Source organism: Podarcis melisellensis, assembly GCF_964234715.1.
Source record: "Podarcis melisellensis genome assembly, chromosome: Z".
NCBI classification, from domain to species: Eukaryota; Metazoa; Chordata; class Lepidosauria; order Squamata; family Lacertidae; genus Podarcis; species Podarcis melisellensis.
In genome coordinates this window covers 8,677,389-8,691,101 of record NC_138547.1, presented here as the reverse complement: position 1 = coordinate 8,691,101, position 13,713 = coordinate 8,677,389, and the positions used below count along the sequence as shown (strand labels likewise).

General features: G+C 43.6%; 1 protein-coding gene and 1 long non-coding RNA gene across 5 annotated transcripts in view; both read right to left on the bottom strand.

Annotated features, from left to right (window-relative positions):
- The window catches only part of SLC31A2 (solute carrier family 31 member 2), a 766,698-nt gene extending 759,363 nt beyond the window's left edge, over positions 1 to 7,335 (bottom strand). For 3 of the 4 annotated variants that reach the window (XR_014164479.1, XR_014164480.1, XR_014164481.1), the window contains exon 1: positions 7,189 to 7,335. Coding sequence is in view for 1 of the 4 variants with exons in the window: in XM_081896656.1 (XP_081752782.1) it covers positions 7,189 to 7,197 (9 nt within the window). In the remaining 3 variants the exon portion in view is untranslated. The remainder of the gene's footprint in view (positions 1 to 7,188) is intronic. The other variant, XM_081896656.1, reaches the window with a different exon arrangement.
- Positions 1 to 13,713, bottom strand: part of LOC309361563 — a 255,050-nt gene that overhangs the window by 122,842 nt on the left and 118,495 nt on the right. The window lies entirely within an intron of this gene.

The window sequence follows — 13,713 nt, the reverse complement described above, 5'->3', positions numbered from 1 at the left end:
TTAACAAAGAGGAAACACTGGCAAGGTTCCTGGGACTAGCTATGGACCAAGGGTGGGTGAATCTGCCAAACTCAGCTTCTCCTCTTTCCAATTCAATCCACTAATTTCTCCTTTACCTCCAGAATTAGGGGTCAATGAATCTGTCAATTTCAGTTTCTCACTTATCCGGTCTTAATTTCAGTTCTCCACAATTCCACGTCAGCGTGCAATTCTTTTTTACGTGCCCGTGATAATTCACCAACATGTTAGTGCAAACTTCTCCTGATACACTTTTTTTTTTTTGCACATTATTTTCACACACACACATTTATGCACAATTTACTCTAGTATATGTAAAGTAGCCCCACTAGGTTCCTGGTTGATAGGCCAGTTTAATAAGCCAGAGCCCCAAATCTAATTACCTAAATCCAGGGCAGGCTTATGCAAGATCTTGAACAGCCTCCACTAATCTGGTGCCCTGCCAACATCCCATCAGCCCCAGCAAGCACGACTGTTCATTGCTGGGACTGATGGAGGTGTAGTTGAACAGATCTGGAAGGAACCAGGTTGACGCAAATTGATCCACTGGGACTGGAAGGGCAGAAAGCAAGGAGCTCAAGAGCAGGTTGTGCCAGGGCCAATGAGAGGTGGTGCGTACTAATTCTAGTGCTTCCCCTACCCTCCTCTTTGCTGAGTCCTACAAGGGCAACACCAGAACTAAAAGTGCATTCAGACGTGAGGAACAGTGTGTAAGTTCTCCTGTCCCATTTTCTGATCTTCCTTTCAAGCTGCAGTAGTACCTGTTGGGTTATCGGGGGGTGGAGTGACTGATATACCAGCATGCCATGTTAAATTTAATTCACACCAGCGGGAACAGTGTGGCACGACATCTAACATAATTGGACAGCGTTGCCACACCCCAACTTTTCCCCTGTGAAAATGGCAGGAAAGAACTGCATGCCAGGTTGCTGCCCCAAATCTTGTCACTTCCCCACACTTCCCTCTACACCACATGTATAAACCGCCATCTTGAATGCTGGACCCAATCTTGGTCTCACCTGCACCATTTGCCGGAGCCTGTCTTCACATGCAGGGGAAGACCCTCACTCACTGAGGGTTTGAGACCCATCAGCTACCCTTGCCTGTTTTAGCCGGCCAGGGGAAGCCATCCCCAAGGTGTGCCCACTGTTGCATGCTGGCAGCTTCCACCAGAGGTACTGCCCCTCCCCTAACACCCCATACACCCCAGAGGTGCCCCCTCTACACACACAGAACGTGTGATAAGGACTTGCATCCTATATTTGTTGAGAGTATTTGCACCCTGCTGTTCAGCCAGAAAGGCTACCAGAGCAGCTTACACACAATCAAAACAAGGCAGTTCTTACCCACAAGGCTTATACCCACAAGGGAAAAGGGAAGGGAAGGAAGAGGAAAAACAAAACTCAGGCGCAAGTTTCTAAATCGTTGTTCCTATATTGACCAAGAGGGGCAGGAGGTGCTTGGTGGAGCGGGGCCTCTGACAAAGTTGATTAAATGAGCCCTGCTTCCCATTGCTCCTGGTCTGGTGGAATGGCAGCTGAGGTGACAGGAGGCCTGATGGACTTGGCCTGTCATAGCAGAGCTGATGGTGTGACATCTGCTTCCCAGCTCTCCCATGGCTCTATAGTCATTCACTATTTTACTCTACTGAGGTGTGTCTGGTGCAGATAGGAGCTAGAGCTAAAGACATTTTAGGGTTAGGAGCTTGGTGGAATAATAATAATAATAATAATAATAATAATAATAATAATAATAATAATTTATTTGTACCCCACCCATCTGCCTGGGTTTCCCCAGCCGCTCTGGGCGGCTTCCAACAAAGATTAAAATACATTAAAATGTCACACATTAAAAACTTCCATGAACAGGGCTGCCTTCAGATGTCTTCTAAATATCAGGTAGTTGTTTATCTCTTTGACATCTGATGGGAGGGCGTTCCACAGGGCGGGCGCCACAACCAAGAAGGCCCTCTTCTTGGTTCCCTGTAGCTTTGTTTCTCGCAGCGAGGGAACCACCAGAAGGCCCTCGGCACTGGACGATGTGGGGTGGAGACGCTCCTTAAGGTATACTGGGCCGAGGCCCTTTAGGGCTTTAAAGGTCAGCACCAACACTTTGAATTGTGCTCGGAAATGTACTGGGAGCCAATGTAGGCTCTGAATCCAGAAGCTCCTAGTTTGATCCCTGGAACCTCCAGATGACCAGTCAGACGCAGAGCTTGTGTGTGTCTGTCTCTCTCTGTGTATATGTAATTTACCACAGGTGTCAGGGCAACTCAACCAGTAACATAGGCTTTATTTGACAACCTGTACCACTGGTTTGATTCTGTACAAGGAAGTTCTTTATCATGTGCCATTTTCATCATCCCAGCCTATTATTATCTGTCATCTTATTCCAACTAATTGTTGGGTCTCTGTTTTGCTTATTAATGTGAAAGCTCTATTACAGTATGGTCAAAAACAGGGTCAGCGTCTTTGCAAATCCCTCATTCACAGGGTCAGTGAATTCCGGTCAGCACCAGTTTCTTGGTGCCAAATTCCACACCTGTGTCGGATCTTCGAACAGAAATTGTTCACTTCAAGTTGGATCTCTCTTGAAACATGCAAAACTGAGAATGTGAAAGGAGAACCAAAACTGTATTATGCAAAAGCTGATTTCCTAAGAGGCAGATTCTCATGGTCAGTCGCAAAAACCTATGGAGTGCATGGAGAATTTGGGTCCCATCCCTGCCCAAGTTCTGGAGAGCCACTGCCAGCCAGAGAAGAAAATAGGTTATATCAGTGTTCTTCAGCCTTAGGTCCCCAGAAGTCTCTGGACTCCAGCTCCCATAACCCTTGACCACTGAGCTTGCTGGCTGGGGGTTGATGGGAGATGGGGTCCAAAAACATTTATAATAATAATAATTTATTATTTCTACCCTGCCCATCTGGCTGGATTTAGAGGGCCACAGGCTCCCCACCCGTGCATAATTTATTATTATCAATAACTATGATTGTGTTCTATCACGTTCTTCTTCCCATAGGAGTCCAGGGCAGTGCACATCATTAAAAAAAGTATATTCACAATAATTAAAGCATTCAAAACTACATCTCTTAAAAGTCATTTTGATGCAATTTCTTAGTAAGTGGGACGTAATTTTTTAATTAAATTAAAATAAACCTAATCTTCTTTGCATACAGAAGGCCCCAGGCTCAAACCCTGTCTTCTCCAGGTAGCACTGGAAAAACTGCTGTCTGAAACCCAGGGTAGTTGCTGCTTGCCTGTGTCAACAATACTGAGCTTTTAATGCTCAACCTAAAGCAATAAGTTGAATATACACTGTCTGCCAAAGAAACTCCAATGGGAGTTGAGGAAATTCACACAAGACTGGGCACGTCTAGGTGTGATGTCACAATTATTGCGTTGCTGTGAATGAAAGAGATGGAGGCGGAAACAGAACCAGGACTATTTCTTTCATTGCAAAAGAGCTTGGGAAGAAAACTGTGGTTTCTAATCAGTGGGATAATCGGGTAAAGACTTCTAGCAGATCACATGAAGGGAGAACAGAGAACTGGAGAATTTCCTATGTTTCACTAATTCCTGAGGAACATAGGAAGCTGCCAGACCACTGCTCTACCTAGTTCAGTATTGTCCACAGCAGTGTTTACCAACCTTGGGTCTCCAGCTGTTTTGGGACTACAGTTCCCATCATAACTGACCACTGGTCTTGCTAGCTAAGGATGACAGGTGTTGTAGTCCAATAACAGCTTGGGACCCGAGGTTGAGGAACACTAGACTACACTGACTGGCAGTGATTCTCCAGGCTTTCAAGGTCTCTCCCAGCCCTGCCTAGAGACACTCAGAATTGAACCAAGGGTTAGTCTGCATGAGAATAAGATCTACGTTCTCTTCTGGTCAGTGAGGGGTATGGCCTGAACAGAGAACTCACAGCTGAGGAAGGAGTATGGCCTAGGGTGAGTCCCAAAGGTCCAATAAAGAACACTGGAGGGAGACACTTGGCCCTTGGGGCTGTTTTCTCCCTTCCCTGGCATATTTACAAAGATACCCAAAGTCTTGTTTGCCCTGTGATTCTCAGATGAAGGTGGTATAGAAATTTAATTAAGAAGAAGAAGAAGAAGTCAGGCATGTGAACTGAATCAGATTTCTCCATGCATCTCTAAAATGAATATAGTGGGACTTCTCATAAAATAAGAATAGCACTCTCTCACATTGAAATCATGGGGAATTAAAAGGACTTTGCTTTGACTGGCTTGTTCTCATAGTGTTTACGCTGGGGACTACCATAAACACCAGAGTCCTCTTCCATAGGAAGTTGCATCAGCCTGTTGCAGCAAATGCAAAAGAATGTGACTGGCCTATTGAGACCTACTTCCAAGTATGCATGCACAGGATCGCTCTACTGAGGTGGGACAGTTTGGCACATACTCAAGTAGGACTTCCTGAGTAAACAGGCAGGTAGTCAGGATGCGGAAGCAGTTCTGTCTAACCTAATTTCAAGGAACCAAAGAACAGCTTCTGGTTATACTGGGAAAGCCCACTGAGGAAGCATGACATGAGTCACCCGACTGCCTTTTTCATGCACACACATACATGTTGCATTATCTTAATTAGCAAAATGCTTATTTAAAAGCCATTAGAGAAAACGGGAAGGGGGATGGGATGCAACAAGAAAATTCAGAGCCTTGTCAAGTTACATCAGATTCACCTCCAAACCCAGTAGTGGCTAGTGCCCTCTGGGAGACAACTTTTCTTCAATTGCTGGCCTTCAGAATGACTAGGAAATACCTGGATGCAGTGGTGATTGGTGCCCATTGAGGCAGATGGTGCCATAGTCAACAGGAGGCAGAGACAACTCATTCTAGTTTGGCCCCCGCCCTCCTTCCTGTTGATTCTACAAGGGCAACACTGAAACCAAGGAGGAAGCTGACTGGCATGCCCTAGACCAGTGTTTCCCAACCTTGGGTCTTCAACTGTTTTTGGACTACAATTCCCATCACCCCTGACCACTGATCTTGCTAGCTAGGGATGATGGGAGTTGGAGTCCAGAAATAGGTGGAGACCCAAGGTTGGGAAACACTGCCCTAGACTGACTGTAAGTAGGAAGGCAGGGAGTAGGAAGGCTGGCTGAGGTTGGTGGAACAGGGCTCCACTTGTCCCAATGGACCAGCCCCCACTCTCCAGCTCTCTCCTGTCCTCCGCTTGCCTTTTGGGAAGACAATAGGATTGGCTTGGATTGAAACTCAGGTTGCAAATCCACACACACCAGTCCAAGGGCTATTTCACATTGACGAAGGCTCTTCTGTTCCTGCTGCCCATTTACCTGGTGATAATCCAGTTTAGGCTTGCCCGGTTGGGCACTGCCCCATCAACCCCAACTGCTCCTGCCTGTCTGCCCTTTTACTTGCAACCAGTTCAGGGGGTGGCCCTGCCTGCCAGCTTAGTCTCAAGTGTAGCCCTTGTAGAAGCCAGAAAGGAGAAGGATGGGCAGGGGACTAGACCAGAATTAGTTGGCTCTGCCTCTCACTGGTTCTGGCTCCACTAGTCTGAATGAGCACCAGCAGTTGTCTGGCTTGTGCTGACCTCTGAAGCAGGAAACCCATCTATCTGGACAGGGGGTTATGGGGGTTGGAGAGGAATGAAAGTCTGTGCGGGGGCATTTTACACCCATAGCCATACCAATTAGGTCTCAGGCACAATTTAGCAAGGACCTTCCAAACCCTAGCTTGGGGCCAAGATACTTTGGGGATCACCTCCTCCTGTACTATCCTGTCCTCTCCCAAAAATCAGGAGGAGATAAGTGTCAGACCTAGGACAGAGGCATGGCTGGTGGCAACAAAGGTGGCACTGTAAGGGAGGATTTGGGGGCAGATGCCGGCAGCCCCTCTCAGCAACACAAGTAGGAGAGCATCAGGACTCTCTCATTACATTCTGAAGTAAGTGAAATAATACACATCTCCATCTAAAGAGGGTCACCCTTGTAAAACCATAGCAAATTCAGGGTGCACAATTCAGGGTGATTAGGCACGCCTGTGCAACAACCCAATCCAGCCCACCCCACCCCAATCATTTTCATAGTCTTCTATATACTATGAAGTTAGAGTCTTCTGAGCTGCCTGCATGGTGCATAGCCACTGGGAGAGCTGGACCAAAATTTTCTTTATACCGTAAATCTAAAGTTTGTATTCATGCACTCTGGACCCAAGATATATCTCCCCAACCCAACTCAAGGATTAAGTGTCTGTAGGGCAAGAGAATAGCTGCAGCTCAATGGTACTGCATCTGCGTAGATTACAGGGATCAGCTAACTTTTTCAGCAGGGGGTTGGTCCACTGTCCCTCAGACCTTGTGGGGGGCTGGACTATATTGGGGGGGGAGTGAACAAATTCCTATGCCCCACAAATAACCCAGAGATGCATTTTAAATAAAAGGAGTCATTCTACTCATGTAAAAACACGCTGGTTCCCTGATCGTCCGCAGGCTGGATTGAGAAGGCGATTGGGCTGCATCCGGCCCCCGGGCCTTAGGTTGCCTACCCATGGTTTAGATTAGGTCCCAGATTCAGTCCCTGCCATCTCTAGGTAAGAATGGGAAGAGTCCTTTTCTGATACCCTGACGAGCAGCTGCCAGTCAGTGTGTGTAAACAATAGTGAGCTAGATGAGCAATGGTTTGACTCTGCGTGAGGCAACTTCCGATGAAACTCGCCAGACGCTAAGAGATGTACATCAACTTCTCTTTAAAAGGAAAGTCAACCCCAAATCTCTCTCTTCACCACCACCACCCGCCCCCAATTAGGGACAAAATAAGGCTCATTGTTTTTCAAGGAACCCAACAAAACACTAGTGTGTTCCTGGTAAACAGGCAACAGATGGAGACGCTGACTCGCCCAGCGTGCAAATTAAGATCGCGATCGAAATTTCATTACGACGCTTTTAAAAGAGCTAAATAAAGGCTACTTTCTGGGCACTGTTACGTTATAGTAAAGTAGTTGTCCGGCATTTGTTTATAAAAATTGGATCAGCATCGATCTCAGCACGAATGAAAGCAACACGAGCCGGGGAGAATTTGTCCACAAACTTTTGTTTTTTTAAAAAACAAGCTCCGCATTTTTAATTTGCTTCCAATTAAATAAGTAAATTAAATAGACACCATCTACAATTTTGAAACAGACTTGCCTGCATCATCTTGCTGCAGTATTTTCTTCACCTCTTCGCTTTTTCCTCCGGCAGAAGCAGCAGGCGAGTTGCCGTCTGCGCGCAATTAAGTTCGTTCCACTTGATCAGGTTCCGCCTAGATTCAATGCCTCGGTAAAAGATAATGAATTTAGTGAGTCACGTGGGCCAGGGCGCGCAGCATCCTGGGAATTGTAGTCTATTATTCTGGGTTTATTTATTTGCACTCCCGTCTTCCTCCCCAGCCCAGAACAAATACGATTTAGACAAGCGGCACATTGCAAAACCTTGATTGACTGCATGCATCGCTTTGTGCTTACTCTAGAGTAAACAGAGAGTAGGAGTTAAGATCACACCCATATTTAAGTAGCTCTTCAGGCCGATTCGAAAAAATATTGCAATAATACTGCGAAGCGAATAATAAATGTAAATCTAGGAAAGAAAGGGTCGGGTAGTCCTAAGGCTCTTTGCAACGATACCGTTTACCTCGGTGCATAGTTGTGGTTCTCTGTTTTTAAAGGAGGGAGAGAGGGAGAGTTTGGACACTTTCAAACTACACCTCCCAGAATGCTTTTCTCGGCAAGCCCGGATGCAACAGCTGTAACAGCTGGTAGGGACGCTCAGTGAAGCGCTTCACTTCCATTCCTGCAATCGCAGAGGGCCTCCCTGCGATTATCTTATTCTGCTAGGCATAATATTAGTTCTATATTTATCTTATCTTATCATTTATAAGCTGCCTTTTAGGCTAGCTACCGTCACAAGGCTCCAGACATGCACCCCTCGAATAACAAACATTTCAGTATCATCCTATTATGCCATCTTAAGCATAATCATCAAAATCAAATACCAGAAACAAAACCACCATACTAATTAATCTATCGTTCTATTTACAACCAGTAATCTTTTAAATCTTTATAGCCAATTAAAACAAAAAACTACAGGATCTCACCAACTTTTTTATTATTATTATTTAAAAAGGGTGAGTCTTAAGCACATAAGACAAGCATGTTGGATCTTGTCAGTGACCCAGCATCCTGTTCAGTGGCTGAACAGATGAAAAAGACTCAGTTACACACACACACACACACACCATTATCTTGATGTCTGCCCTTTGGTTCTCACCATATATGTAAGCTTAACCACACATACCTTATCCCAGATTTTAGTTATCCATTCTCTCAAGAATGCTGTTCTTACCTCCTCCCCAATATGACAATAATAATTCTGGCACGAGGGTGCCAACTTGAAAAAAAATATTGTGGGGGCCCAGGTAAGCCCCTCCCTGCATAATCAATCACATGACACAGTGCACACACACTATCTGAATGGGAACGCCCACCAAATTGGGGGGGGGGCTGGTGCCCACAAGTATTTTATTGTGTGTGCCGAAGCCCTCGTGCTCCTAGGAGTTGGTTCCTAGGTTCTGGCAGCATTTAATAGATGTTGATTAATTGCCTGTCCTCTGTTAGTACAATTTTCTTTAACATATCAAAAGAGGAGAATTTAAGGGTCCCTGGGTAAAGTATAACCAGTTATCACAGTACATTCTTTGTTTTCCATCACTATACCTTCCAAGAATTTTCTGGCATGAACCCCAAATTTCTCAGCATTTGCAGCTTTACACCTCCAGCAGGTACCACCGGCAGTTGGGTCTATTAGGCTAAGACATTAGGTTCCTGCCATTGGTTAATTCGGCAGCCGCCTCATCTCCTGACCCTCTCTGTCTCTCTGCCGCTTAGATTCATTCCTCTGCAAGAGAATACAGATGCAGCAGGCCCCTTGCAGCTTTGAGGCTCAGTCTTTGCAGCAGACTGCAGCTGAAACCACCTGATGATGCCTTTAGAAAAGGGAGATGGAAGAAAACACAGGAGGGTTCCGCATTTTTCCTTGGCAGCCAGAAGCAGGTTGTTTGGGAGCAATGATTTTAAAATTACTTTAAAAGCAGATTTTCCAGTAGCACGAACTCTGCATCAGACTCCACACACCAAAAAAGGAAAAGCCAAACAAATACAAAATGTGCCCTGCTCCTTCCTTACACCCTGAATCCGTGGTGGGTTTCTGTATAGGGAGCTTGTAGTATACCAGGGATTCATCCATCTATCCGCCTTAGTTCAGTAACAGGTGCAAAACCAGGAGTATTTTAGGAGTGTTTACTTTGATGTGATGAAGCGTTACCTGACTGAAAGGGGAAGAAGAGGAGGTTCCAGCCAGAAAGAAGAAAGTGATTTAATATGGTCTGGGGAGTTTAAGAATGGGAGAAAACTGAGCACATTCTCCCTTTACATAATTTGTGTGTACACTCTGTGTCTGCAATAGCCTGTAGTTAGTAGTTATGGTGCTTAATAAATGCCTACACCTATGTATTTGATTTTTCGTCCACCCCAATTTTTCAAACCACACATCAGCTTTCCAACTTCATGATGGCCCCACTCCAGTCCACATTTTGTATCCAACTGCACAACAAACAAACAAACAAACAAACAAAAGAATCACACTTTATTTCTGTGTATAAAAGAGTTGGAAGTAAAGGATACGGTAATCTATTCCAACCCCCTGCAATGCAGGAATTTTTTGCCCAACTGGGGCTTGAACAACCATGAGATAAAGTCCCAAAATCTATCAACTGAGTTATTCTTTGAGGCCTCAGCTGAGCTGTGTTTGCAGATTGTCAGTCATGGACAACCCTTTGGTAGGGAAAGAGAAAGGGGCTAATATAGAACTCTAATCAGTGCTAGGAATGGGAGACCTCTTTGGCTGGGACTGCCCTTTACTTTTCATTTTTATACACAAAGATCTGTACTTGTGTCCAGAGATGTCTGTGGCTTTTGTAAGGACAGATTGCTTTCAGCATGATACATTTCCTTCCACTCTGGACAGATCAGCACCATGCATTTTGTTAAGTTGTGGCCGAACATATCAGACGACACAGTGATTCTTCAAACAGCTCTTCTTTATTCAGATGCCAGAACAGAACTGAACTGAGGAGCTCAGTCAGCCTGCTTATATAGAGCTCCAGTACAATGTAACTGTTGCCATTTTCTAAAACTATCCAATCACTGAATGTCACTTTCGATCTTCATTTGCATACAAACTATCTAATCACTGAACATCACTTTCGATCCTTCATTTGCATGACTATCTACAGTATCCCCCTGCTGGCCCAGGGTGAGAACTTCAGTACATAACACATTTAAAGCACACTCAATACACATCCCTTGTGTGAAGCCACTACTCTGATAAAATGCCAATTGCTTGATTCCTCATCAGATTTTACACAGGTTTAAATTTTGAATATGTATTGTTACATGCCACCCCCAAATGGTGAGAGACTCTGTGAGTACCAAGTGTTCTGTTTTCTTAGAATGAAGGTCAAAGGAGACTGGTGTCTTTAGGATATATGGGTTTTTAATACATATATAGAACCTGAACACAGTCCCTCCAAAGTGTCCCTATTTGCCAGAGAGGTCCCTGAGTTAGAGAAGCTGTCTCGGCTTCTGATTTGACCCCAGAATGTTTCACTTTTCCTTAGGATGTCCCTATTTTCACTGGAGAAATTTTGAATGGTATGGAGTTATCTGACCCCTGAGCCATCTGAAGGCAACCCTGTATAGGGAAGGTTTTTAATGTTTTATTGTGTTTTTATATTTGCTGGAAGCTGCCCAGAGTGGCTGGGGCAACCCAGTAAAATGTTTGGGGTATAAATAGTAAAATTATCATTATGGAATGGGACGTTCCTATTTTCACCAGAGAAATGTTGAAGGGTTTGTGTGCAGAGAATGGGAAAATATCTATAACAAACTGAAAAAGATGTTTAGATTTTCATTTGAAAAAATCCAGAATCCTTTCTCCTAGGCATCATGTCAGAGGAAATAAAAAGATCGGTCAGGCCAATATTTATGTATGCAACTACGGTGGCAAGGTTAATGATTGCCAAAAATTGGAAAAGCAGCAGTGTCCCAACTAAAACAGACTGGTTATCTAAAATGATAGAATACTTCCATATTGCTGAACTAACAGGGAGGATGAGGAGAATAAAGTGAATAAAGAGTGCGCTATCTTTAAGGAATACATCCAAATTTATGTAGAAAAAGTAGAATTTCTGACAGATATTGAGTGAATCCAGAAAATGATTAGAGTGAAAGGAGAGTAAAGTTAAGATAGAAGAAGAGATTAAAGAAATAATGAAATGTGTTTAAGCTAATTGGAAAAATAAAGTAGTGTAACAAGAACGGCTGGAAGTCAAGTCACTTGGTGGGTGTCCGTGTGGGGTAGGTGTGTTGGTATGTTGGTATGTACAGTATACTTAGGTATTACATAGAGTAATGTAGGTATGTTTTATGTTATGAAAATAAGGTAGTGTGTTATGTATGTGTATTGTGTAATTGTGCAAATGTATATGTATGTGTTTTATATGTTAATAAAATTTAATTTTTTTAAAAAAAGAGAATGGAGGGATTCACAGCATTAGCACTGCAACAGATCTTGCTTTCCCTTAGGTTTCCAGAAAAGCCCCAAAAGACATGTAAAAGACATGTAACAGGCTTGGCTAAGACTGTTAACAAAGAGACAAGTTTGACCACTTCTTGTAGACTCCCATCTTACATGCATCAAGTCACAGGGTTGGTGGTACCCAAATCTATCATCCAAACCAACTTCCCAATCCTAGTATTATTTGTTTCTGTTGATTTATTGGTTTATTAATAGTCTGTATAAGATATTCCATTTTTAAAATATTTGATGTTTTATTATGTTTATATGTATGCTGTAAGCCGCCCAGTGTGTTTGGGAAACCCAGTCATATGGGTGGGATATAAATATAAATATAACAACAACAACAACAACAACAACAACAACAACAACAGATTTATGTAGTGTACATTAATAGCTATTTACTTCCAGGCAATAGTTATGGGATAGCCATTGGACTTCCTTCCCACATGCTCCTTTCTCTTAGGTAAATAAAAGCTTGAAAATCATATATTGGAAGCACATTCTCTATGAGGAAAAACTGTTCAGATTGAACAAAAAGGAAGATGGGAGTTAGTTTATAAGACTTCTCCTTCCACTCATAATAACTAGAAACCATGGCCACCCAATGAAATAGATTGGCAGGCAATTGAGGACAGACAAGGGGCAGAAATTATTTATCAGACAAAGTGAAACAAAACAAAACACCCTGCTATCATTTGTTTACCATATTCACTGCTGTAGAATCTGGGAATGAACACTAGATGGCTTCCAAATGGGATTTTGAGAAATTAATGGTGGGCAGAGTCTTTTTCCAATCAGGTGGTGATTAACACAAGGGGCTGTTGTTTTAATGGAGAACACAGATCCCTCTATTTATGAGCAAACTTAAGAAACATCAGCATTGTAAGTACAAGAAAAAGCAGAGCCAGCTCTAGGTTTTAGGGACCTTGTGGCAAACCTTGTGGTAGGGGATGTGCTGGCCAGCAGCAGTGTAAAATAAGGTGGGCAGGGCAGGTGTAAGCTCATTGGCCTTTTTGTTGGGAATTGATGCTGGGCAGTTAAGACCCAATCTTGAAGGCTGCTGCCCAGCTAGAGATAGCCAAGCACTGGACGTACTCCATATAGTTCTTATTGGTGGGATGGTGGTCCAAATCTGGTCTCTTGCCAAAATGGCTTATGCAAAAAGGTGTTGAGGAGCTCTGCAGATACACAAGACCCCATTCTGCATTATGTTGCTGGTCAGAGAGGTGTAATAATACAACTGTCACTTCTGCAGAATTTTGTTGGATTTACAACCGAGATACCTCCCTGGACAAGCAGCTCCTGGTGGATATTACTAAGTGGTTTATTTAGTGTGCTTGTGAATTTCCCTTTTCAACGTGTAGTAAACTGCTGTGCACTGCATTTTTATGTTTATATTAAGGTTCCTTTGCAAGGTTATGCATAGTATGATGCTATGTTGTCATGGCAGTGGCAGACTTTGGGCTCTCAAATTTCAGCAGTGCCTTGTGCAACGCTAAAATTCAATGATACCCCACTCCCCAACCCCTCATGCTCCATTCTACAGCATTGTTTTGGTGCCCCCTGAAGCTCTAAAACCGCCTCTGGTCACCCAGAAGTATATTTTTTAAAGGGGGAAGCTATCAGATAATTTCTAATATTAGGTAGAACTTAGGAACACATCCAAGGTTTCTTCTGTGTGTGTGTGTGCATGCGCGCGTTGCAGTTGGACATAAAATGTAGAGTTGGGGGAAATTGTGCTGTCAGAAAGCTTGACAATGTGCAATTTGAAAAATGGGTGGGGGTGGAATTGAGCAATTTAGATGTAGCTGTTTATTAAGCACTTAACTGAGAGCCAATGTCAGGGACAGCATGTACACAAATTATGTAAGGGTAGGATGCGCTTGGTTTTCATACATAAAAGATATTGCCCAAACCAAATTAAAACACTGTATTCTTTTGGGCTGGAAACTCCTCTTCTTCCCCTTCATCTCTGGGCAGGTCATGCTTCATAACACATCCTCATAAATACATTTGAAGTACTCCTTGTTTTGCACC